Source organism: Sciurus vulgaris (genome assembly GCF_902686455.1).
Source record: "Sciurus vulgaris genome assembly, chromosome: 16".
NCBI lineage: Eukaryota > Metazoa > Chordata > Mammalia > Rodentia > Sciuridae > Sciurus > Sciurus vulgaris.
The window spans coordinates 20,784,399-20,811,546 of record NC_136477.1 but is presented as its reverse complement, the minus strand read 5'-3'; the positions used below and the strand labels follow the sequence as shown (position 1 = coordinate 20,811,546).

Sequence of the window (27,148 nt, the reverse complement as noted above, 5' to 3'; positions counted from 1 at the left end):
GAGAAGCAACCAGGTGGCAGCAAGGAGTGGAGGGCCCTGCTCAGAGTCACCCTCAACCGCAGCACCCCTTATCTCCACGGCGAATCTCTCTGGGGATGCTGAAGGCTGGGGCTTGAGAGAATGGGGGCACTTGTTGGGTGCAGAGGGGTCGAGGAGGAAGGGGAAAGAGGTCCATCTTCTCTGGAGTTGGTACTGACATGTGGATGGGGCCCTGGAGCAAATACGAAGATAACAGGCCATGCTGGGGTGTGGCCTGGATAAAAGCGCTGGATGTATGGAACAGAGCCCCTTAAATGTCTATTTTAAATGATTATTTTAAAAGATTGGCTGGGGAAAATTCTAGAAGATAGCTTTGGGGTAGGTTATGTGTCCTTGGTGAAAGTGACGGGGAGGCTAAGCCTATCACTGAGGAGTAGGTGGTGAGCCCAGGTGAGATTTGCAACACACCAACTGAACGATAGTGCGGGGGGTCGGGGGCAGGGGTTGGCAAACCTCAAGACTTCTGGGGGGCCGCTTGCTAAAGCATAGATTGCTGCGACCCCTCCCCAGAGCCTGAAGCAGGACGCTGGAGACACTCTGCAGGCCTAATGAGTTTCCAGGTGATATTGGTGCTACCTAACACACTTTGAGAACCCCAGCTGGCAATAACTCATCGGAGAAATCCCTCATCTGGAAGAAAACGGATGCTAGGAGCTTTAATGGATGGTCTGCTACTGTGATCTTTTCTCAGTTTTACCAGAGTCTTAGGACAGAGACTGGGCCAGAGAGGACTGTCTGTAGATCCCAGTAGAATAGATTCCAAACAGCAGAGAGATGAGTGTTGGTGAAACAAGAGGAAATTTATTCAGTGTGGCCACAACAGGAAGACGAGGGGTCTAGTGACCTCCTAAGCAAGCGGCCCTTAAGGTACTGACGACAGCTTCAGGATTATACAGGGGAAGAACAAAAGTCACGGTAAGAACTGTAGAGAAATATGCAGCGTCAAGCAGTCTCAGTCACACTGTGGTCTGGTTGATCATTACCTCAGGTCCGGTCCTACTGGCGCCAGGGAAATCATTTTTGCTTGGGGGGGCAATTTCAGTTCCTGCCTTGAGGTGATTTGCCTGTAAGGCTCGCTGTTCTTGGAACTTGAGATAAGCTGAGAAGGAGAAATGACTCAGAGAACAGGGTAGAGAGACAATGTGGAGTCAGGATGATGGCCGGCTCCTCCTTCAAATTCCCAGTTTTGAAAAGAGCCCCTGCAATATCGGGTTGCTGGGAGAGGGGGGTTTCAGAGATTCAGAGAAAACTCTGAGAGATGCTTTTGTGGCCAGCTCTGCACAGGGTGGAAGGGGAACCAAGTCTGCTTGAGGAGCTTCTGAGGGCCAGAGAGGCTGATGTCTTAGAGGGCTAAAGGCCAGGGTCAGGGTAAGATCAGCCGCACACAGTGGTCGTGGGATAAGTATTCATGAGAAAAGGACCACAATCCACCCAGGTATTTTTTAAAACCATTTGAAACAATAGTCTTTGAAGGCTTAAGGCAAGATCCACTTCTGTCCCTTTACCACATTCCCCACTCGCAGTCCTATTCCCTCAACCAACTTTTCATGTTTCTCAAACTTCACCAAGTACACGAATCCCCTGGGGATTTTGTTAAATGCAGGTTTGACTCAGTGGGTGGAAGGGTGGCGGCCTGAAATTCTGTACTTCTGCAAGCTCCCAGGCGATGTGGTGTTGGTTATATTGAAAGGTTTTACCCGATTCTTGTAGCTGTGTATTTTGGAAATTGGTTTTAGCCATTGGTAATTTTCTTTCTGCAATAATTTAGCTCTACTTAGTGCTTTGATCAGTACTTAATAAACAGTGTTATAGTGACTTTCTTACATGGCCGTTTGTTTTTCCTGGAGTTCTCATTGTCTTTCTTTTCTTCTTAGAATGTCTTGCTCATAAAAATACCATTTTCCTGATCCCTTCAAAGCTCATTCTACGAAATGCTCTCTTCTCTGGAAGACCTCCCCTGCCCAACTCATTTGACTTCTTCTTCAAATTTAAGCAAATGAAAACCCCTTCCTGCCTCCTCCTCAGGTTGTTCACTCTCCCCAGGATACTGTCTCCTTTCTCCTATGCTCTCCTCCTCACAGGCCTCTGTGTAACCTGCTCACATTGTAACACAACTTCTCGAAGCCATCAGTAGAGATGTCTCCCTCTGCTTTCTTTCATTTCCCTTATTCCTGTTTTTTTTTTTCCTTTTACATGACTCCCTTTACTCTATTTATTTAAAATTCTTTTAAAATTTATTTTATTTTATTTGTTCTAATTAGTTGTACATGACAGGAGAATTCATTTATGCATTTTGATAGATCATACATAAATGGAATGCCATCTCTCATTTTTCTGATTATACATGTTGCAGGATGACATGGTTCTTTTTAGTTCTATATGACAGTAGAATCCATTTTGATATAACTATACAAGCATGGAATATATCTTATTCTAATCAGGACCCCATTCTTGTGGACATCTGTGATGGTGGTATTCGCCATGTGTACGCATATATGCACACGGGAAAAATATTATGGATTCATTCCACTGTCCTTCCTTTTCCTATTCTGCCCTTAGTTTCCCCATCAAGAGGTATAGTCCATTTCCCTTCCCCTTGACCTGGACTGATCTGTAATTTGCTTGTATATGACAGAAGTGGTGGTGGGCCAGTTCTGAACCCAGAGGCTGGAATTCCTTGTGTATTTTTACTGTGCCCAGAACCTTAACACCACCATATATACAAACCCAGGCTAGCCAGCTGCAGGAGGGGCTTTTGTGCTCCACATTCTATGCAGAGACCTGCAGGACAGGCATATATTAAGTAAAGAACTTCCTAGCAGGTTGCAGGAGAGCAACATAGCATAACATGGAAATGTTGATTCCCTTTCCTACCTCTAGCCCCCAAAGATCACTGAAAGCATGAAGGTTTTTTCAGTGGCTCTCATTTTCATTAAACATAGACCACAGCTAATGTCAATTCTGGACAGCTGGTCCCTAGTCAACTAGTTACTTGACCACAGACATCTGGACTAGCAAGACCAGAAGAAAGAAGAACTGTCTAGTTGAGCCCAGTTTAAATGGTAATTTATAGAATTATGAGCTAAATAAATAATTGTTGAATTTTGGAGCAGTTTGTTATGCAGCAAGAGCTGACTGATACACCCTACTTATTTCCTTTAGAGTCCTTATCACTATCTAATATTACCTCATTAACTGTCTTTCTCTTCTGTCTCTATTTCTCCTCTCCATCCCTTCCTTTGTATGTGAGTTCTATTGGCGTATGCTCTTATCTATTTTCTTCATAACTGTGTTCCCCAAATTTAGAAGTGTCTGGCTATAGTAGGTGCTAAATCAGCTTTGGGTAAGTGAATGAATGAACAAATGAACATACCAATTACAAATGCTAATGTGTTGCTCTTATTTGGGAGGTGGGATGGCCATCTGAGGTAATGGGAGAGGAGCAGAATTTTGAATTCAGTCTGGATTCAAGTTCTGGCTCCACCACTTACTAACTTTGTGATCTTAGATAAATCTCTAGGACTCTTTGAGTTTCAATTTCATTGCCATATAACATTAATATGAAACTATCTATTTTCCATGATTATTCCAAAGATTAAACACGTGTGAAAATTATTCTGCAAATTGTGAAATGCTGTACCAATGTTATTTGTTGGTTTTAGTTTGATCCACTTTTTGGTTCTCTGGGTAAAGAAATACCCTAATATAAAAGTTTAAATTTGTAGAACAAAGTGTCTCCGTGGAGGATATGAATTATAGGCAGGAAGAGGAAGGGAAAAGTTTATGGCTTTTGAAATTAGTCACACTTAGATTTGCATCCCAGCTACCCACTCTTGGGTAGTCTTAGGAAATTCAGTTAGCTGCTCAGAGACGTGGTCTCCTAGTCTTTCAAAAGGAGGAACTCTCTGTTTTGTAGACTTATTACTGGATTTAACTAAGGTGAGATTTATAACGCTGTTGGCATGTGCTTGATGTTCAGAAATTTTACTTCTTTTTTCCCTTGCTGGAGAAAAGAAGCCCAAGTTTATTCATGTTGAGGGACACAAGCATGGGCCTCTTAGAGGATTGGGAACTTTTAAGAAGGATTGTTAAAAAGGCAAAGCCAGGCATGCTAGTCAGTTTTCTATCACTGTGACAAAATACCTGAGAGAATCAACTTCAGAGGAGGAAAGGTATATTTTAGCTCACAGTTTTAGAGGTTTCAATCCATGGTCACTTGGCATGGATTGGGCCTGTGGCAGCCCAGTCCATCATGGCGGAAGAGTGTGGCAGGGGTGTTCTGTGCCCCTCATGGCAGCTGGGAAACCAAGAGAGAAAGAGGGAAGAAGGGACTGGATCCCCATATCCCTTTCAAGGGCACACCCCCAGTGACCTCACTTCCTCCCACTGGCTCCACCTCCTACAGGCTCCACTGCCTCCTGTAGCACTGCAGGCTGGGGACCATGGGCCTTTGGGGGACATTCCAGTTCCAAAGCATAGCACAGGGTAAGAGAGGGAGAAGAGCTTTAATTTTGGTTGAATTTGAATGACATTCCTGCATTGGTCATTGATTGGGTTTCTCTTAGAAATGAAATCTTTTAATAAAACAAAAGGACCAGTTTTGTTGCTTTGCTTTGGAATCTGAGATAGCAACTCTGTCAGCAACCCTAGGGAACAGATATCAGTGTCCCCATTTTACAGAACGGGAAATTGAGGCTCTGAGGCAAAGACCACCCTGTAAGTAGACGTAGAACTGAGCAGAACCTACCTAACACTGTGACACTGTAAGGACACTTCAGTAGAGACCGCCTCTCACGAGCATCCGTCACACACCCCAGGAACTGGCCTGGCGCCTTCCTGCATTAGCTCTTTCCCCTCTCACAGCAACCCTTTGAAGCAGGAAGTATCGACCCATTTTACTGAAAAGGAATGTGTCTCTCCCAGGGTTGCAGAGGAAGGGGTGCTTCCACACCGAAGCCCGGGAGCCTGCGATCCTGGCTGTTCTTCCTTGGCCCTTCCTGGGGGTTGGCGGTGGGGAAAATTCAAGAACTTGCATAAATGGTAGGAACCTTAAAACAGAAAGAGAAGAGAGCTCAGTCTCTGCTGCCAGCAGGAAGGAAGGAAGGATGGATGGACGGTGCTGGGGTAGTGGCAGGAGGAAGGAACAGAAGGGCTACCCTTCCCCAGACTCTCTGCAAAGCCCCCTGGACGGCAGGGGTGAAAGCCACGGCTTCTCTTAGGTACTCTCCTTGCAGGGACAGATTGGGGGGAAGCAGCAAGCAGCATTTCACACTTTGGAGGAGAACTCCAAACTTCATTTTACGCTGGCGGGCCCAGAGGAGAGCAGGCTCCAAATTCTGAGTGTCACCAGTTTTTCACAACACGTGGAGGCTATCTCGTGTCATACATTTTCTAGTCTAAAAGATACATGGTTGTGCCCGGGGTTTCTAGTGGGATGCATGTTTACAGAAGCCGAGTGGGATGGTAAGAGGAAAGACTGGCTCCTCTTATAAGGCCTTCCATAAATCCCTAGCCTGGGGCCAGAGGCTCCACTGGGGTGTTCACACTTCCAAGGAGTAGTTAGATTCCTATGGGAAGTCATTTTCCGTCCGAAAAGTAGGGGTGAATGGTGTGAATCAGGTTCCCTAAAGGTGGGCAGACTACAAAGGGGAGGTGAACGCTCCCTTTCCCAGTCAGAACTCTGTCCAATTCTCAGGACAGATCTGGGGCTGTTACCCATTATACTCTCAGGCACAGGGAAAGGAGTCTTCATGGATGCCTATTGGAGAACCGGGAAAGCGTGGGGCAGCAGGGTGCTGGTGAACAGCTACAGCCTGGGATATGTGGAACGGAATACTAGACAGCACTGAAAAACAGACTCCAAGTTTAACCTGCTAAGGGGGCCTGGGCAGGGGTGTGGGGGTTGAAGATTACCTGCAGGGCTTCTCAGAACCTTTTATATGCTCTTTGCTTTTTTCTCCTCAAAGGATCTCCTTTGGCTAGATTCCTGCCCTCTTTCTAATGTAGAACTCAGTTGGGGAAGGCTCCTAGATGCGGATTTTTTTGTTTTTGGGTTTTTTCTCCCCCCACTCTGTGTTTTTCCCAAATGTGGCGAATATCAGACACCGGGCTGTTTGTAAGCTGGAACCCCATGAGTAAGATGAAGCCTGTGAGGGCCTCTTTCTTTTTTAAAGCAGACCTTATTTTATTATTTTCAACTAACAAATGATGATTACATGTATGCATGGGTCACATTGTACGTGATGCTTTAATTATGTGTACCCTGTAGAAATAGTCAACGAAGGTAACGGACCTATCCGTCACTCCACCTACTTATCACTCTGTGCGTGTGGGTGGTGAGAACATCTAGAATCCACCCTCTCAGCGATTTGGAAATATCAGAAACAGTCTCAAGAACTCTACTGAGGGGTCTTAACCCCAGCCATCATCCAGTCGGTAAGAGGCTCCCTCAGTGACTGTGGGCTTGAGCGGGCGTGTGACCGTGAACCAGACACTGTGGCCCCGACCTCAGGTCAACTGTCCCCACCAAGAAGCTCTGCTCTGGGCCTCCACAGTCGGGACCCAGCCTTTTGATGTGGTGGTTTTGATGTGGCCATTTTGAAGCTGAGGACATTTTGACACAGCTATTTTGATGCTGTGGAAAATTTCTGACTTTTTAAAAAACACCAGCTCTGGAACTTGGCTTAAAAAAAAAGAAGATCAAGTAGCAATGCACCATGGAGGCAGGGCCAGGCTGAGGATCGGTGCCATGGAAACAGGGGCAGGGTGAGGCTGTGGAGTCCATTTTTAATTTACATTTCTTGTGGGAAAAGAGAGTGAAACATGGCATGGTCTGATTTTGGGGGGTTATGTAAAGTCCTGAAGTTAAAAAAGTGTCAGGAATCATGAGATGGCAAGGTATTGGTGAAATAATAGATAGATTCATGGAATAAAATAGAAAGTCCAGGAGACCCACATAGTACAACCAGCTGATCTTTGACAGAGGGGCAGAGGCAACGCACTGAGGAAAGAATTCCTGCAACAAGGGGAGCGAGAACAATAGGAGGTCCTCATGCAAAACAAAGGAGAAACACCCTTCACTCTGCCCAAAATCAACTTAGAATGTCACAGTGTGAAATGCAAAACTATAAAACTCCCAGAAGACAACATGGGAGAACGAGTACGTGATTTCACGTTGGGTGATGACACGTTAGATAGGACACCAGAGACGCCACCCATGAAAGAAATAATCGACCAGCAGGACGTATTAGAATCAAAACTCCTGCTCTGTCAGGGGTACAAGGAAAGAAACACAGACTGCGGAAAATATTTGCAAAAACACATCTGATAATGGATTATTTTCCAAGATATACCAAGAACTCTTAAAATGTAACAAAAAAAAAAATGAGCAACTTGCTTGAAAAATGGGTAAAAGACCTTATGACCCTCCTCCCAGGAAAAGATACACACAGAGCAAAGAGACACATGAGGAGACATTCGACATCGTACGTCTTTAGGGAAATATGGATTAAAACAAAAATGGTCCCGCACCCCCGTTAGAATGACCCAGATTCAAACACACCACACCGAATGCTGGCCAGGACGTGGAGAGACAGGAGCTCTCCTTCGTTGCTGATGGGAACGTGGAAAAGCGCAGGCACTTTAGAAGATGGTTTGACAGCTTCTCACAAAACTCCTACCATGCGATCCAGCAGTCGTGCCCCTTTGCCATTTACCCAGAGAGGCAGAAAATTTATGTCCAGGCAAAACACCTGCAGGGGAATGTCTACAGCAGCTTCACGCACAGCCACCAAGCTCGGGAGCAGCCAAGATGCCCTTCAGCGGGTGAATGGATAAACCAGGGACTTAGAGATGACAGATTGTCATTCAGCACGCACACAAAATCACGATCCCTCAAGCCATGAAGAGACATGCAGAGAGGTAACTGCATGTGGCTGAGGGGAAGAAGCCAATCTGGAAAGGCTCCACACTCTGTGATGCCAGCTGTCTTTCCAACTCTATGACATTCTAGAAAATAAAAAAAAACTATGGAGATGGTAAGAGGGTCAGAGGGGCCAAGGCTTAGGGGGGACGGAGGGATGGCAGGTGGAGGACAGAGGACTTTCACGCAGGGAAGCAGGGTATGGTCCTATTATGGCTCATGCGTGTCGAGATGTATTTGCCTCCACCCATAAAGTGCTCGTGCCAGGCGCGAATCCCAGTGTGCACTTCAGACTTGGGTGATGGGAAGCATGGAGCGTACCAAATGCACACTCTGGAGCAGGGCGTGACGTTGAGAGGGCCGTGACGTGCCTGTGTGGTGCGGGATGTGTGGGAGCTCGGAACCTTCTGCTCAGTTTTGGCCGTGAACCTAACACTGCTTTAAAAAAACAAAAAATCTCTTAAAAAAATACAACGACCTGTGGCACGTCCCTGTGCGTATCGGGCGTCCTTCCTGCAGTTCACACTGGTGGCTCCTTCCAGGAGAGAGGGGTACCGATGCTCGGAATCTCCCTGGGGCCTCTCCATGGGCTATGACCTGGGCTCTGGGCAGCCTGGCTGAGGGGAAGTTCTAATCTAGGCAGTTTGTTCTGGTGGCTGCAGAGAAACCTCGGGCATGTTCAGTAGCTTCAGGCGCATCAGCCAGTGAGCTATGAAAAATGGAAATTAGACCCTACTGTCACCTACTTAAAATCTCTTCAGTAGTAGCTTTCCACGCCCCTGGCATTGAATCCCCACAGGTTGGGTGCCTCCTGCTTCTCTGGCTGCCCCTCACACCTTTCTGACCCCCCAGGTTGGTCTTTCTTAGCCCGGGACATGTCAGTGCCACCCTCTGTTGGGAACAGTTACTCCAATCGTGTATTTATGGGAAGTTCTTGTATTGAGGTCTTAAATAACATACCTCCTTAGTGAGCCCTCTCCTGACCCCCCAGTCACTGGCTAGAGTCTCTGAGGAGCATTCTCACTGTTTAGTATTATCTGCTGTATTTCCTGCTATGTCCTGCCTCTCGGAACAGTGGTATTGAACGAGGAACTCAAATGAGGTTTCCCGATGAGACAAAATGCGTGAAAACTGAAGGCTTAATCACTTTTAGCATGATTAGAAGAGGCAGATAAAATCACAAATCTCACAACGGGTCTCATGATTGCTGCAAACCCAAAACCTAGGAGGTGAGAATGACATTTCTTTCCCTTTTAGCCTGCATTCTGCAGCAACCTTGGCAGCCACAGCAGCTGAACTCTTAACCCACACCATCTAACCACTTTTAAACTCCTTTCCTTCAGCCCCTGGACCACATATGCGCAATGCTAAGCGCCTCACTGCTAGTCAGTCCTCTCAGAGCTGCCTGGGAAAGCATCCGCCACCTGCCAGCCCATTAGTCCCTTGGCCCTGTGTCTCAGGCGCCCTTCTGTTCCTACCACAGTCTCCCATACCTGCCTTCTCTCCGGCAGCCCAACCTTCAGCAGTGATTCAGGGTAACAGAATCTGGCAGAACCCGTTCCTTTCTCCTTTTTCTTTTCTTTTTAGGGATTTTCACTGCTACCCTCAAAGCATGAGGAATTTAAGGAATTTAAAAGTTTAGAAAAGTCAGTGTAGTTGAAGCCCTGGCTTTGATGTTCCTAGGGAGGTGGCACTCACCTTGAGTCCCCTCCAACCTATGCAGAGCACAGCAGCTTGGTCCCAGGCCAGCTGCTCTGGCTTAGGTCATCAAGTGAGCCCTCAAGGCCATTGCTAAGGTAGAAACATGGGTGGATGAAAGGTGCATCAGTCCAGACCTGCAGGATCTGCTGGGATGGCCACTAGCTGTACTGACCAGTTACATGTAAAAGTAAACGTAAACCAACTGCAATCAATGCAATATTGAAAAGACCAGCTGTCAGTCACACTAACTGCAGATTAAGTGCTTGTTAACTCCAAGAGGCTGCTCATTGAAAAGCACAGATACAGAACATTTGTACCATTGCAGAGAGCTCTCTCGGGCAGCTCAACTCCCGATTTCCCAGGACTTACACCAGGTTCGTTTTATTTTCCCATTAGTTTATCTGGGACATCTTCAATCAGCTTCTAAAATGTGCTGCTGGGCTCCAACCAAGGCCAAGGTCCACCTGGTATCTATCCTCATGGATTAGTGGGGAAAGAAGAGTAGGGATCTAAAGAGAAAGTAGAGAACTAAAGCAAAACTAATTTCTCCTATGCCAGAGACTGTGTTAGACACTCAGTATGTGAGAACACACAGAGGAAACCTAAACTCCGCATCCTCCTGGCCTCTGCAGCTCGGGCAGCGTGTGACTGTCCTCCCTCAGAGACATCGGAGGCTGTGGGCTGCAGCTTCTGTTCCACAACCATCCCCTGGATGCCCCTCATGAAGGTAGGCACAAGAGCTGGCCTGGGACCCAGAGGGAATGCACGCATTACTCTGCCCTCGGGAACTCACCTGGGTCAGGTTGAGAATGAAAAGAGAGACAAGCCCCGCATAAAAGGAGATAGCAACCACGTGCAGTCAACCCCGCTCTAGATTCCAGATGCCAAGAAAGAAACCAGCAAAGGCAACAGAGGACGGAGCCTTCCCTGCAAGGACTGAGCCCCAACCCAGTGCCAACCAGAGGCCTCACGTTTGCCCTGGGTTCCTCTGAGTATCCGGAAGTTCTCTCTAGGAAGTCCTTTGCCTCTTCCCAGCCTCATGACTCCTCTCTGCATCCCAGGAGAGGACCCGGGGTGTTAGAACTTGAGGTCACCTAAGTCTCCCCACCTCGTTGGGCCTTGGGAACCCACCGAGGCATCGACCACCTTCTCCTCTTCTCCGACTGCTCCGTGGCCTCCCTTTGTCCCAGCAGCCCCTATCCAACTGTCAGGGAGGCAAGCAGGATCTGCCTGGGGTGCTCTTACCTGGTGAAGAGGCAGCCTGGACTGAGGAGCACAGCATCTTCCTGGTCTGAGGCAGGAGCAGGGGTCCTTGTCTCACCTGCTGGACACTGTCCAGCATGCAGCCCGACAGAAGAGGCCAGATCACTGCTGTCCTGTCCATGGGCAGCAGGGAAATCAGATAAGGAAAACTTTTACCTCCATCACTCTTTCCTTTTCTGTCGCTATCACCAAGCAGAGCATCTCACCAATTCTTAATTATGCACTAGTTTTTTTTTTTTTTTTTTTTTTTTGGTTATTGTTTTGGTGCCAGGGATTGAACCCAGGGGTGCTTCACCACTGAGCCACATCCCCAGCCCTTTTTACTTTTTATTTTGAGACAGGGTCTAGCGAAGTTGGTAAGGCTGGCTTTCAACTCTCGACCCTCCTGCGTCGCTGGGATTACAGCTGTGTGCCACTGCATCCGGCTCAGGTACCGTTTTAAACACTGTTGATGCTCAACAAGTGTGCAGCGAGCTAAGGGAATTTCACGGCTCACTCATACCATCGTTCCCTGCAGGCTGATGAATCATTTCTTTTGTTCTTACTGTTGAGGACTCTGCCTCCCGTCTGGGCTATTTTCCATTCAGAAATAAACCCAAGGCATGGTATGCATTCCTTTGTTCTGCAAACTGGTGGTGATTAATGGGCTATGCGTCTGGGAGGACCACTGTGTTGGAGAGCATTGCTGAATCCATAAGATGATAAATACACTGAAAAGAGGAAATAGAGCGGTGTCCCCCCCCACATCTGCAGAATAAATATTAAAAAGAGCTTTTTGTTACAAAGATGTCAGGGAATCTCCAATTGTAGCTGGGTCGAAGGCCCCCGAAGGGTCATGGATGTGAAGACTTCACGTGTGAGCCTCAGCAAAAATATGACGTTTGTATGTGTAGCCTTTTTCAAAATTTCATCAAAACACCCATGATTAATAAAGGTATTAGTGTGAGTGGACGTGTTACATGAAATCTCCCTGCATTTGTCCCCAATTTCAAGGTGCTTGTGGCTGCCCAGTGTTCTGTGTTCCTAGTCACGTATCACATAAGCACCTTTACTTACTTTTTTTTTTTTTCTCTTTTATTCTTATTTGGTCCTGGGGATTGAGCCTAGAGTTGCTTTACCCCTGAGTCACATCCCCAGTTCTTTTTATTTTATTTTGGGAAAGGATCTCGCAACGTTGCCCAGGCTGGCCTCGAACTTTCGATCCTCCTGCCTCAGCCTCCTGAGTTGCTGGTATTTCAGGCCTGGGCCACTGTACCCGGCACATATCCGACTTTCTAAAGTAGCACCATTCAACAGAGCGCTCAGTGATGAGGGAAATGTTTACCATCTGCACTGTCCACTGTGGTAGCCACAATGCAACTGGTGTCACCAAGACACCCTGCTCTTAGACCATTGGTCTGTGTGTGTCTTCAGAGATGGTTTTTTCTTTCCCAGTGCCTCTCGGCTTTTCATTTCTGGTTGCAAATGATTGACTGTGCTGATTGCTGGGAGCTACATACAGCGGGTGACTCCCTCCCTCCTGGGCTACCCCACCAGTGACAACACAGGCAGGGGTGGCCTGGCTTCCTTTTGGTGTTTTTATCCGACAGCTGCCTGCTCAGAACTCACAGAAGGCCTGCCCTACATCCCTGCAGAAAGACACCAGAGCCGGGGAGCTTCTGCACTTCCCCTCTCGGTGAGTAGTGCCCGTCTTCCTCCTCCCCTGCCCCACTTCACCTGTGTCCTTGGTGGTGCAGTGCCACAAAGGCTTCCAAATCCCAGGCTTACCCTGGCTTGCTCGTGGTCACAGGCGTCATGCACTTTGCTAGAAACTCCCAGGGAGGCAAAGGTGAATTGGTGTCACCTGGCCCGGCTGCTCGTAGGGTGAGTAATGAAATCCCTCCTCGCACCCACGCACGTGAAGCGCAGGTTCAAGGCAGTTTGTGAGGGGGACCTTGAAGGAGAAGTGGGTGCTGGGAACAGGTGACAAGAAGGTGGCCAGGGACTGGGACAATGAAACCCCTCTGAGGTCCTTGAGTCTGAGACACTGCTCCATGGAAAGGATTCTTGGTAGCAGCGAGACACTGGAAACAAGTCTCTTGATACTAAGGGGAGGACTGAATGAGTTCTGGCCAATCCAGGCCGCACAGCAATTGACGGCCACTCAGTCAGTGACACTCTGTGTTGAATTAGCATGGAGAGTTAATTAAAAAGCAAGACAGAAAATTACAAGCATGGTCTGATCTCCTTTCTGCTAAGTGTGTGTGTGCACAAGGTGGTGCACAGAGAAACCGTCTGAGAGGATGTGTCTCAGAAAGTCAGCAATGGCTAAACTTGGAAAAGGTGATTGAAGGGTTTTTATTTTTTTCATTATATGTTTTGCATTTGGGGGAATTTATTTGTGCATTGTGAAAATACTCTTTTATATTCAGAAAAAAAAGTAGTTATTTTAGATCACTTGTCCGTGGGCCTGGCTTGTCGTTTCCAGCACACGCAGCACAGCAGTTCAGCTGGCTCCCTAAACAGCCCGTGCAAGGCGCCTGTCCCGGAGGCTGACCTGGGAATGTGCAGGCCTGAGGGAGCCAAATGACCCGTTAGCTCTGCATTACGGCACCTGGAGCTTCAGAGTCCCCTTCTTCTGACGTCTGTCTGCCTGTCCTGAAGCCCCCTCACCTGCACCCTGCACCTGGGCCCAGGGCAGTACGTGCTGGGTGGGTGGTGGGCACCAGGCCTCGGTTGGTGAGTGACACACCCTGAGAGATGGCTCGGAGCCCCCACCCCAGTGAAGGGAGGGGGAAAGAAAAGCAGAGCTACACAAAAGAGTGCGAGGTGTGATTTGGCTTTTGTGTAGCAAATTGGATGATCATCAGAGTTGGGATCTGCATCCTGATCGTGTGAGAGGGGCATCCAAAGGCTCCTGTGAGGGCCGAGGCTTGGGCTGGGGGCGCTGTGCTCGGCGATGCCATGCGATTTTCGTGTGGGTTACTTGAGGACAGTAGAGAATATGAAAATCATGGCTGATAAGGGTGGATTCCAGGCTCACTTTCCCAGTAGCCTCTTCACAGTCGACAGCGCTCTTCCTTTCCTCTGCCTCCCAGGTCCTGCCCAGAACCCCCACTTCCCAACTTTCATACCTGCCCCGCAGCAACATTCCCCCGCCCCTCACTGCAGGCCCCCCGCTCTTCGGCCTTCGGGGGTCAGCCGAAACGTCTCCTCCTCAGGAAGCCCTCCCGGATTCTCTCCAGTGCCAGATCCACGGGTCCTTCCTCTGCAGTCCTGCAGGAGCGCCTAGCGTTCACTCCTCTTGCCACGTGCAGCCTTGACCTACGCGCTGCGCTCGAACAGGACGTGGGTCATGTCTCGCACGGGGCTTTTAGGCCGGTGAGAGCATCAGGTGCTCAAGGCTCACGCACCACGGGAGCCGTGGGGAGCAGAGTGCTCTGTACGCTCCCCCTACCACACTCGGCACTGCACTTGGCCCTGCCAAAGCCCTGGGAGTAGGCCTGGCCCTCACCACCCCCATTTTCCAGATGGGAAAACCAAGGCTCCGCAAGGCATGTCACTTCTTGTCAAGATCCCAAGGACAGAAAGGGATGGACCGAGAGGTAGAGGGGGGCTTCCTGGTCCAATGTGCTCCCTCCGCCCAGCTCACTCCACTCTGCTGTGAAACATGGGCAGGCTTTGCAGACTCAGTGCCCACAACCAGGGCTCGGTGAGCAGAGAGGGGAGAGAAGGGGCAGCGCCGTGTCTAACGTCCGTTCGCTCCCGGTCCACCGTTGACAGGTTCCTCGCTCTCAGTGTGTTTGGTCAGATGTGGGATTTTCCCCCTCTGCTATTTTTCTCCTCCTCGGGCACAAGAAGAAAGTGAAAGCAAGCTCTGACACTTTGCAGTCGGTGGGATAAAATATCTGAAAAGTTTCCCGACAACGAGTAAAGAGAGATCGGTTTAAACTGTCAAGCCTGCCATCTTTAGATGGCAGGTTTAGAGAGAAGTGTGTTTTCTTTGGACTCTGGCTTTCTCTAAAATGTCCACGAGCCAGAAGCACATCTATAATGGAAGGAAGGTAAACCTTTATCAAAAGCGAGTGCAGGATTTCAAATTTGCAATTTCCTCAATTTTAATGAGCAGTTTTGGCTGAGTGGGGACCGGCTGCTTCCCATGGCAGGGAGCAGCCTGCAGTTCCTCTTTGTCTGAGTTTTGTAAACAGGTGTACCCAACGGAAGAGTGCTGGCTGCCTTTTATTTTTTTTTTTTTTAAACTGACAAGTTATTTTTATGATAGCTCTTAAAATCTCATACACTTGGTAAAACACTTCAGTACGTGCCAGATCTAAAAGAAAGAGATGGAGGTCTCTCTTTGCCCTTCTCAGCATGGGTCAGAATCTTTCCAGAAAAGCTTCTGTACTGCTCAGCAGCAAAGTGTGTCTTCTTCTACATGTTTTCTAAAATGCAGTCTCCTACACTTTGCATTTTTAATCTAATGTCTTTGATGGCTTCTTTTCTATCAGCTTGAGGTCTGTCTTTCTCTTCTTATTGGCCCAGTGTGGTTTATCCAATGGATGTATCTTAATATGATCGACTTCTGGTAGTTTCAGGTTTTTCTGTTCGGCAAGAAAATGCTGCAACCTACAATTGGATACTTGTGTGTTTATGTTCTTTTGTAAGAACAGAGAAAATTCCCAGCAGATGATCTGCTGAGTCAGAGGTGTTGTGCTTTGTCAGCTTTGACAGATGGGGCTAAACTCTCCAAGCTGTCACACAAATTTACACTCCTCACGGCGGCTATTTTCACCTAAAACCAACTATAACCACAGTCTTTTTCCTCTTGTGGCGTCTATCTTAGAGAATTTTTCTCAGGTGTTGTCCAATAATTATGTACACTCTTTGTGCAAGGACAATAGAGGTGAGAATGAGCCATAGGTTCTAGAAATACATGAAGTGTTTTCTAACTCATGCTTCGGAAACCAATCTCCCTGTTCACAAGTTCCAATGAAGTTAAGTTTGCTGAGTTGGGGTCTTCCAAACTCAACTAGGCACTTTTTATCTTGGGGATAAAAAAGAAAAAGGGGTACTTCTCAGCTCCAAAGTGGCTGTCTTTCTGCTTGAGGGACTTCTTCTTTTTTACAAATTTGTTCTTTTTAGATATACATGACAGTAGAGTGTATTTTGACATACATGCATGCAGTAGACCTTATTCTAATTAGGATCCCATTCTTGTGGTATACATGATGTGGAGTTTCACTGGTCGTATATTCATATATGAACATAGGAAAATGATGTCTGATTCATTCTACTGTCTTTCCTATTCTCATTCTTCCTCCCTTCCCTTCATTACCCTTTGTCTAATTCAACGAACTTCTATTCTTCCCTGCATTTCAGAGAGAACACGTGATCTTTGGTTTTTTGGGATCATATTATTTTACTCAGCCTCCCAAGCTGCTGGCATTACAGGTGTACACCACTGTGCCTGGCTAGGTTGACATTTAGTCACTTTAGGATGTGGGTGGTGTTGGGTTTGAAGACTAGCTCAGGTTGGTATCCTCTGGGTTTCTCTGCTGTAAAGTTACTGTTCTTCCATTTGTACTCAACATGTAACTTTGGGGGTGAGTCTTGAAGAGGTAATGTCCTGTTCCTTGTCAAATGCTCCCTTATTTATTTCATTTTCCACTGATGATTTTCTAATTCCCTTTTTCCTTCTGTATTTGTTAGTCGGCATCACAAGAAGAGCTTTTTCTTCTCTTCTCCCTGATTATTTAGTCATTCATTTATTTTTACTATTTTTGATTCTCATCTTATTGAATGTGCTGCTTCATTACTGTCATTGATTTGATGCTCCAGTTACCTCAGATTTGGCTAGTTGGAGTCCCACTGTGTTGGCTCCTATGTCCTTTGACAAGTCCTCGTGGTCCTTTGTGCACATTCTTGCTTTCTGGGTCAAAAAACAGCTGCAGGCTCACCTGGGAGTTTCCCTGTCCCAGCTTTTGAATCAGACATTTCTCCAAGAAGCCTTGATTATTTTTGTTGGAGAAAGATATTTAGAAACCAAGATCAGGGTACTAGGTGTTCATTTTACTGCATGTCATTGTTTTTAGGTCTTCTAGGGAGAAAGAACCAGGAAATATGTATGGGAAACAGACTATCTATCTCTATCTCTCTCTCTATCTATCTATCTATCTATCTATCTATCTATCCATCCATCCATCCTATTTATTAAATCCATTCTATTTACCTGCCATTCTATGTATCATCTATCTATCCTTCAGTCCTATGCATCATTCTCTTTACCATCTATTCCATTTATCTACTTATGATTGATATTCGTTTGTATCCATCATCTATCATCTATTCTATTTATTAGTCATTCATCATTCTGTGTATCTATGTATCCATCAATCCTTTCTGTTATCTACTCTATTTATTTATCATCTGTCATTCCATCTATCCATCTACCTATCATATTATCTAATCTAATCTAATTTTTTAAAAACATGACTTCATGTGGCTCCCTCAGTTCTGGGGTCACAGCACAAGGCCTCCAGGGCACTGCTGAGGAGCTGCTGGCAGAAAGGTGACCAGAGGACGTCCAGACTGCCCTCCCCCAGCTGCTGACGGCCAGAGACGACTGGTTAGTGCAGCAAACCAGAACATTTCCATCAGACCTTGCTTGTTTTCCTTTTCACGCTTAACAGCTGTACTGAGGTACAGTAACAGTGAACTGCAAATATTTGAAGAGCAGAATGTGTTTCCTGCTGAGGGCTTGCACCCATGAAGCCATGTTCACTGTCCCCCTGGAGGGTTCCTCATGCACCTTGTGCCTGTCTGTCCTCTTGCTCTCCCTCGTCCTTCCCTCCTCTCTCTAACCAGGAATCACTGAACCGCTTCCTAACACTGTAGATTGGTTTGCATCTCTAAAGTTTTATAGAAGTAGAATCACATACCTTGTACTTTTGTGGGTCCGGCCTCTTTAATTAGCATAATTATTTTGAGATTCATCCACTTTTTGCTGTGTGACTCAATCTTTCATTCCTTATTCTGATGGGTATTCAGGCTGTTTCTGGTTCCTGGCTAATATGAATAAAGCTACTGTGAACATTCATGTGCAAGATGTTTTGAGGACATATACTTGCATTTTTCTTAGGTAAAGACTTGGGAATGGGGTGGTAAGTGCATGTTTAACTTTTTAAGAAACAGTTTTCCAAAGTGGTTGTACCATGCTGTATATATGGGAAACCCCTGTACTTCAGAGAAGCAGAATGGACCATGGTATTGCTGAAAAGAAGCCAACAGTTTAATGTTGGGTTTTATGGAAGGGAATTTTCTTCTAGAACCTTGGAGTGTGGCATGGGACACATTTCTTTGACACATACTCACTAAGAGTGTAAAAGGCGAGGCCTGGTGCAGGGGCAGACTCCTTCCTTGATGAAAGTCAAGCTGTTGATTCTCTGGTGTCTTTAGTGACACTATCAAGCAAAACAGGACTTGACAGAGAAGTTGAATCAAGAGAAAAGGAACTAATGTAAAAAGAACAGGCTGGAAAGATGGAACGCTCCCTCGTAGTTCCTCATTCATGGATGGCAGATGTGCTAGTTATTGTTTAAGTGAAAAGGAAGCAAATACTAGTATCAGGTGACTATCAGAGCCAAAGATGTAAATGACAGCTTCAAAAGAGGTTTCTTCCATTCCTCTGTTCACCTGAGATGGTCCTGAAATTCAGAATGTTTGACTTGGTATCAGAGTCACATGAACTCTGTGGCTTGGAACCTTTTGTCGCTGAGCATGAACAGGTTCAATATCTAATCTCCATGATTTTGGCATTTGGTTACTATCACATATTTACAAGCCAGCCCTCTTTTTGATTTTCGTCTTCTCTTTCTAGAAGGAGCATTGATCTGACTCACCATGACTCCCACAGAATTCACAGTGAGTACAGCCAGCCCACAAAGGGCCTCCAATTGCACCCTGGGCTTCCCTTTTTGGGGATGTGGGAGGGAGTTCATTGTGGGAGAAAGGTTTCCCTGTGTGGTTTCCTAGAGTAAAATCTCTGCCCAGCAATGCCCATCATCACGTGGGTTGTTGTCCAGCATGGAGGGTTTTGCAAACAGTCAGGTTTGGTGGGTATGTTTTCAAGACAGAGGAAAAATTGATTTTAGCTTTTATTAATAGCTAAGCATTTTTATGATCTTTAAGTAGGATGTGCTTAGTTCCGTGTATCTATTTGGAAACTCAGACAGAAGAGAACAAGGGAGAATCCATTGCATATTTCTTTTTTAGAAATTTCTATGGTGGGTACATTACTGGTGTTTCTTGCATGAGGAAGATGAGGCTGAGGCAACTGAGCCAGGGCTGCTTCTTGGACTGTCAATCGCTTGGTTTTCTCATTTGGAATCTTGGAAAATAGCCAAACTCTGAAAAGTGACCTCCCTTAGGAAGAGTGTACCCCAGTGATGACCACCACGGTCAGAGGACCAGCACCAGATAAAGGGATGACAATGGCACCTCTGTGGCTCTGGCTCTTGCACTGGGTCAAAAGTAGCCACGACTACCCTGTGGCCACCTTTCTGAGCTCACCCAGTGCCAGTCACATCCCCCACCCCCAGAAGACTCACAAGCCTTCAGCCTCACAGTAAAGGCAGAGCCCTGTTTACCGACGAGGAATCTGAGGTTAGGAGAGTTGAACAAAGGCTCAAGGTCTTAAGCAAACTGGCAGAGCCCTTGAGGGGTGCTGAGCACCCGTGGGTAGACACCAGAGGCACTAAAATCCAGGTCTCACTGGATTTATCACTCTCTCAGGTGTGGGGATGGAATGATTTGGTGGCAGACATCTGCCAACATCCATTCCAACCCTTATTTCCTTTTCCCCAGCAGGGGTTCTAGAATGGCTTCTGGGCCGGGAACACACGGAGAGTGTAATGAGACACATGTGTATGTGCAAATATGTCTAGATATGGACATTTATATGTATATATTCACAGGTGCCTAGGTGCACACGCATGTGTGTGAGCATGGGGGTAGGTTTGTTTATACACATGGAAGTGTGCAGATACATGTGTGTATCATGTGTGCACATGTATGTGTGTGTCAGAGCCAGCTTCCTGGGCACGTGACCCATGTGGTCATGCAGGGACCCTGTGTTCGGAAGTATAGCTTATGTGATTTAATGCTTGCTGCCTTGAAATTCTTAACTTTTTAGCAAGGGACCCTGAAAATTATAGAGCAGGTCATGATGCTTGTGTGTGTGTCGTTGAGACAAAATGACTATGTATGTTTGTGTGCATGTAGGTGTTAAGGGTGTTGTGTGTGTTGGTGCTTCTGGAACTTTGAGGAAACTCAGGGTGCTGTGACCCATTTAAGAGCCCCTGCTGACCTTTGTGTGTGTGTGTGTATGTGTGTGTGTGTGTGGTGGGGTGAAGTGGAATAGGTGGGAGAAGGGTCAATCACACTATCACAATCATTCACACAGTTGAATGAATGGTCCATCAGTGGTCTTGACACATTCATTCCTACCCAATCAGAGCATTTGCAATGCAGCTTATAAAAGTTTGCTTATCTTTCATGAATAAGGCAAATTCCATGAGAGTGGGAATCATGCCTGACTTATCTACCACCGTATCTTTAGCACCTAGCACAGTAACTTGCTGTGGGTACTCAATAAACACTTGATGAATAAATGTCACCACCAGTATTGGCCAGTTTTCTGTTGCTATAACAAAATACTGGATGCTAGGTAATATGTAAAGAAAAGGAGTTTACTTCGCTCCCAGTTTTGGAGGCTGAATGTCCACATTGGGCAGCCCCATTGGTTCAGCCCCTGATAAAGGTCTTTGACTACATCACATCATGGCAGATGGCCTCATGGTGGGAGCACATGGCAGAGGGAATGAATGCTCACACAGTAAGACAGGAAGCAAGAGGAATTCAGGGACAAGTCCTACTCTTTTTATAACAACCTGCTGCTATTAGCCTGTAGAAACTAACTGGGGTCTCAGGAGAACTACAATAATCTGTCCTGAGGGTGATGCCCCCATGACCTAATCACCTTTTACTATACTCCACCTCTTAAAGGTTCTAGCACCTCAACACCACCACATTGGAGTCCCTTATTCCAACACGTGAACCTTTGCGGGGCATAACCACATCATGTCCAAACCACAGCACAACCCAGGAAGGTGTCCTCAAAATTCCTACTTGCTACACATCCACGTTTTTGCCTCACCCAAGATTTTCTTGGCATTGGAAAGGTCAAGTGGTCCACGCCTTTGCCATCAGACAGGACCTTCAAAAGATCATCCTTAACCTAATGCCATCTTGTGTCCTACTGCAGAGCCTTCTTCCTAATATGCCTGACGACTACAGCTACGAGTCCACTTCTTCCATGGATGACTACGTGAACTTCAACTTCACCGAGCTCTTCTGTAAGAAGAGCAACGTCAGGCAGTTTGCGAGCTATTTCCTCCCCCCCTTGTACTGGCTCGTGTTCATCATGGGCACCCTGGGCAACAGTCTGGTCATCCTTGTCTACTGGTACTGCACCAGAGTGAAGACCATGACCGACACGTTCCTTTTGAATTTGGCAATTGCTGACCTTCTCTTTCTCATGACTCTTCCCTTCTGGGCGGGCGCTGCTGCTGACCAGTGGAAGTTCCAGACCTTCATGTGCAAGGTCGTCAATGGCATGTACAAGATGAACTTCTACAGCTGCGTGTTGCTGATCATGTGCATCAGTGTGGACAGGTACATCGCCATTGCTCAGGCCACGAAAGCCCAGACCTGGCGGCAGAAAAGGCTTCTGTACAGCAAAATGGTTTGCTTGAGCGTCTGGGTGATGGCGGCCACGCTCTGCATCCCAGAAATCCTGTACAGCCAGGTCAAGAGGGAATCTGGCATTGCTGTCTGCACCATGGTCTACCCTAGGGACGACAGTATCAGGCTGAAGTTAGCCGTCTTGACCCTGGAGGTCATCCTGGGGTTCTTCCTGCCCTTTATAGTCATGGCTTGCTGCTACACCATTATCATTCACACCCTGATGCAAGCCAAGAAGTCGTCCAAGCACAAGGCCCTCAGGGTGACCATCACTGTCCTCACTGTCTTTGCCTTATCTCAGTTTCCCTACAACTGCATTCTGTTGGTGCAGACCGTAGATGCGTACGCCAGGTTCATTTCCAACTGTGCCATCTCGACCAACATTGACATCTGCTTCCAGGTCACCCAGGTCATGGCCTTCTTCCATAGTTGCCTCAACCCCGTTCTCTATGTTTTTGTGGGTGAGAGATTCCGCCGGGATCTTGTGAAGACCCTGAAGAACTTGGGTTGCATTAGCCAGGCTCAGTGGGTTTCGTTTACGAGGAGAGAAGGAAGCTTGAAACTGTCATCCATGTTACTAGAGACCACCTCTGGGGCACTGTCCCTATGAGGGAGCCTCTCTCTGAGGCAGACGGTCCTTTTGGAAATAACAAGGCACAGTTTACCCACTGTTTGGGCCAGGGAGAAACCAAAGAATAAGAAGGAAATGAGAAAAAATAATCTCCGAAAGGAACTGGATCTGAATAAGTGTGCCAAACCAGAGTTTTCAAAACTGACTATTCCAGAAGGTCACTGACTGACCCTCATGTGAAATAACTGCAGTTTTCAGGGGAGGATTAGTGACCAGCCGGGAGGCCCACCCTGGCTTTGCGCTTGGCTGAGTATTAATGCAGTTGGCCTCTGGAGAAGGTGCTGGATTTTCTAGGGCTCTGTGAATTGCTGTGGCTTCCAAAAGGTGACAAAGGAGCACTGGTCACTACCACAGTCCACACAGGCAGAAGGTTTTGTGAAAGCTCCCATCTTCGGGAAATTTCCTTCCTGGTTTTGAGCCAGATCTTACAGATTCTTGACCTTGAATCTTTTCAAACATTCTCAGACCTAATTCTCCCCTGGTCTCTTTGATCCCTTCTGGGCCAGGGAAGATCCTTGTTCCTGTTTTTTAAAATTTATCTGCAGGACTGGTCAGTGAGCCCTCTGGACAACCTACCAGACCAGAAGGAGGTTTTTCAGAGTCTGTTGGCTTCCGAGTCATTTGTGTGTCCTGATGGAGGTTCTGTGACTCGCCTTGGGGTTGATCTGGGTGAAGATTCAGCTGGTCCACTCATGGCCTGAGCAGGGAGGTTGACAGTCTGGATTAGTGGGAACCAGCCCTGGCTTGGTGGCAGGTAGGTCAGTTGAGTGGCACTTGTGACTGGTCCACCCCATCTGCTCCCTGTCAGGTGGGCTGGCTCTTTGTTCTTCTTCCTTCTGAGGCTTCTGGAAGGGAATCTGCCTCTCCTTTTCTCACTCCATAGAGCCAACATTTAAAAAGATTAGGCTGAAAAACGTGTAATATAACTCACTTTTCTTTTGCGTCTTTCTTTTCCCTATTTGACAAATTTATCACATTTGAAAACATTGTACATACTGAAAAATGTTTTTTAATGTCTTTTTATGATATTCATTACCACTTGCTTTAGCCTGTCTTAATATATTAAGTGTGTATAACTAAAGAGCAAATAGACATGTAATGGGCGTAAAGAGGAAGGGATTGGGTGAGGAAATAAAATCTCTGAATACCTTAAAACCATCTTGGCTGAAGAGTTTTTCTCTCTCCTCTGGCCAAACACACTTCCCAGATTTTCCTGAGTCAGTCAGATGGGGTTTTCCAAGGAGGACCATTGGAATAGCACCACAAACCACCCTGGCTTTGCCACTTTCTCCAGGGGAAGTGTCTGACCTCCCCAGATGGCTCTGGTTTCAGTTCCGACACATTCCTTCCCAAAGAGGACGTGAAATCAACGCACTTTGCCATATTATCCTTCTTCAGCCTGCCCATGTCTAAAGCATGTGATAGTGAACACACAGAGAGAAGAATCTGGAAGTTCTAGGGCCACCCTCGCCCATCCACCAGCTGCCTGTGTGGGGGCCTTTAGTGGCAAGGAAGCGTTAGCCTGGGATGGGCACATCCACAGGAGCCCCAGGACAACAGGCACTGCCTCCATAGCCAAAGGGACGAGGGCTTTTCCCAGGTCAGATTAAGGACGGAGCCAACCACACAACCAGCCATCTTTCCCGGGGGAAGACTCAGGTTATCTTCCCTTTCCGGGATCTTTGAAGAATAAACAAGAAACACAAGCTGTACCTGAAGAGCACCGGAAGCTCAGGTGGGCAGACCACGGTGGAGTTGGGCTTTCCCTTTGATGCCTCTTTGACACTAAGGTTCTCACACCCTGTCATGGGGCCTGGTGCTGAGGTGGGGGAGGGGTGGGAAGAGGAAGGGCTGAGCCCTGACCATTTTGTTGACTCCATACTTGTGGCCTAGAGTTCCTTACAGGACACTGTGCTGGAGACAGAGTTTTACGGTAAATAAGAATGTGGTTAATGTACCTTAGTTGAGAAAAAATGTAAGGGCTCTGCATTTCCCCCTGTGGTTTGTAAGATCAGAGACGTGGCAACAAACAAGGAGTAGGAGTGCCATCTTGCCCCTCACGCACAGCGACCAGGCCTAGCTCCGAGAACTTCTTCTAGGACCCGGAGGTCACTGTTGGACTCTCTCAGATCTAACCTGGTTTCAGTGTAGGATGAAAGATGCGCTGTGACCGTGTCATGTTTTAAAGTTTTAAAATATTCTGTGTTGAAAAGCGCCTACCTTTTTAAATGGTCGCATAAATGGGACTGATAGAAATGATAGCATAAATTTGAATTTTATATTCTAATTCAACTTGATTTTGTAACAGGATAATCGTTAAATAAAAATATTGGGAGAGACAGCAGGAGGAAATCTATGAGGAAGTTGGATTCCAGGTTCAGTGCTTCTTGGAAATATACTGTATGAACATTTTTTGAAACGAAGACGAAGGAGGCGTTTAGTATATGACTGTATTTTACTGAAACTTCATAAAGTAGAGAAAATTAGGCAACTGAAATATGATGTTTTCAATATTTAAGAGAGGTTGACTTTTCCAATGAAAACGATTTTAAAATAAAAATAAAGTCAATACATGTGTATACAAAGAGGGAATATTGCTTAGAAGCAGTCAGCTGGGATGACTAGAGATTTGACCGTTTTGGACTGTTAGACCTTCAGAATACACACTCATGCATTCATTCAGCAACGTCTGTGTAAAGCTCTCCAGGGTTTTGGGGGGATTATGATTGTCCTTTCCCCCATTTACATTCCAGCAGTATGGAAAAGCCCAGAGCCATGTGGACCCATGTCTTGTGGGATGGTCTGGAAGGCTCTGGCAGGGATACCCCCTAAGTGAGATTGGTGCTGGCGTCAGGTATGACTCAGTGGCTGGTTTCTAGACTGTTCCCAGTGCAAACCTTATTAGAATGGTCAGGGAGCCTCTTCGTATCAGCTCTTGAACAAGTGACTTCGTGTGTGTCCCTGCTCTGGTCCCTGTGTTTAGTGCTGCCCTCCTCACCGCACACAAATACCTTGCCTATAGTAGGCACAGTGTGGCCCATTTGATGTCTTTCAATTTTATATTATAAAGCCTAAACAAGGTGGGTAAATGTGTCTCTTCAACAAGTGACTCCGGAACACTGTGAGCTCCTCTCCACTCCAGCCACTTATTTGTACATACTTGATTTTGGTACCACTGTCACAGGAAAGCCAAAACGCCAAACCTCAGTTCTTGTGTTCCAACAAAAGAAAATTTTAATGTCAGACACCAAAAGGCATGCGAGAGGACTTTCTTATAAGTGAGAGTGAGGTGAAAGTGAAGTAAGAGCAAAGTAAGGCCGAAGCAGGGAGCCCTCGAGAGAGTGGGCCATCTCCAAGCAGATCGACAAAGGAGACGGCGCTGTCTCCAAATGTATTCCTGCTCCATGTTTACCAGGAGGACTGGGGACCATCCTCTGCACTCTTTGCCAATCAGGTGATCAACTCCTCCTTCACGTTGGGTGTTGGAATTTTTGACCTTAGTTGGTCCTCTCTGTGACTGTCGTGGTGGCCATCCTATTTAGGGGAGGTTCATCTACAAGTCAGTCCCATGTTAATGTGGGCACTGGGTCAGTAGCTGGTCAGAAGTCACCTTAGTGCACTGCACTACTAAAGGAATCTTCCTTTCCAGACAGACACCTATAGCCGTAATTCCTAGCTTCACACCAACCTTATGGACCCTGCCAAGAGTTAGTCCCTTTTCTTTTGACAGATTTTTTCCATTAGCTCCTTTGCTTGTTTAGTGTTCTACAAATTAACCACACCCTTTGCTTTCTCAGCTACTTTGAAAGTAGTTCAAAGAAGACCCTAAAGTAAGTTAAAGAACACCTGTGACCTCGCCATGCATGTCACTGCTCGTTGCTAGCTGCCACCTAGCGCTCTGGTGAGATGGGTCTGCTTCTGGAGAGTGTGTGTAGGAGCTTTGCCCACACACCCTCCAGCCTGCAGTTCCTGCAGGGCCTGCCTCCCCTGCAGACCTGTCCTGCCTACAGCCAGCCCTCCCTGGGCTACCTACCCGCTTCCCAGGCATGCAAGCAGGGGAGTGGAGCCATTTCAGCCTGATGGGGAACCACGATGGGCAAAACCTGCTCCAGAGCTCTCTGCCAGCTGGCAGAGGCTTTGCCCTGCTTTGGAGCCTTCATTGCAGTTTGAGCTTCTGCTCTGCATCTGGGTGTTGATTCTAACCTCTTGTAGCCCACACTTCACCTTGGCCCCTGCTTCTGGAGAAGTTGGCCTGCAACAGTCTTCTCACCCAGGGCGTCCAGTGCAAGGGTCTGCTTTAGGCCCAGATGGGAAGAACATTAGGTGTCCAGAGACAAGTAGTAAGGGTGGACACTTGTCCCAGAATTCCTTTGCGGACGCTGAGCACGGCCCCAACTCTCATGATCCAGCCCTGCAGCTGTTGTCCTTAGGCATCAAGTGCACAGTGCACGGCTCAGGCATGGTCTCCATCCCCCCTCAGGAATGGCAGCCATCATCTGCTGCAGGCTCACGCTTGCCAGGTGGAGGGTGCTACCTGTAAGAGAGGAGCCCTGTGTCACAGATGGAGCAGCTGAGTCTTGGAGGTACGAGGTAACTAACCCGAGGTCACATAGTAATGGGCAAGGCCAGGATGTGGACCTGGAGGTGTCTGGCCCTTGGGCCTTGGCTTTGTCCATTCTGCTGCCTAAGGTGGTCAGACAAACCAGCCCTGCCTTGGAGCCTCCACCATTTGCATGCCATGCTTTGTGCCAAGGGCCAGGGGCTGGGAAGACAGACAGGCATGGGCTTGGCCAGCACCCCTCATGCACCACTTC

General features: G+C 47.1%; 1 protein-coding gene across 2 annotated transcripts; it reads left to right on the top strand.

Moving 5' to 3' along the window:
- The first annotated feature begins 12,576 nt into the window (after positions 1-12,576).
- On the top strand, positions 12,577-23,575 carry CCR9 (C-C motif chemokine receptor 9). Of its 2 annotated transcripts, none has more exons than XM_079115919.1 (3): positions 12,577-12,599; positions 18,780-18,823; positions 21,225-23,575. In XM_079115919.1, exons 2-3 carry the CDS (start codon positions 18,803-18,805, stop codon positions 22,311-22,313), a joined length of 1,110 nt encoding a protein of 369 aa, XP_078972045.1. In that variant the 5' UTR covers positions 12,577-12,599; positions 18,780-18,802; the 3' UTR covers positions 22,314-23,575. The 2 variants fall into 2 exon arrangements, with proteins under 2 accessions (XP_078972045.1, XP_078972046.1); XM_079115920.1 differs by lacking the exon at positions 12,577-12,599 and adding an exon at positions 17,426-17,528.
- The last annotated feature ends 3,573 nt before the right edge of the window (positions 23,576-27,148 follow it).

Excerpts from the sequence above, each read along its gene's own strand:
- CCR9 (XM_079115919.1), top strand. The coding sequence starts at position 18,803 with ATGACTCCCACAGAATTCACA. Across the intron at positions 18,824-21,224 it reads TGACTCCCACAGAATTCACA|AGCCTTCTTCCTAATATGCC; the intron begins GTGAGTACAGCC and ends GTCCTACTGCAG.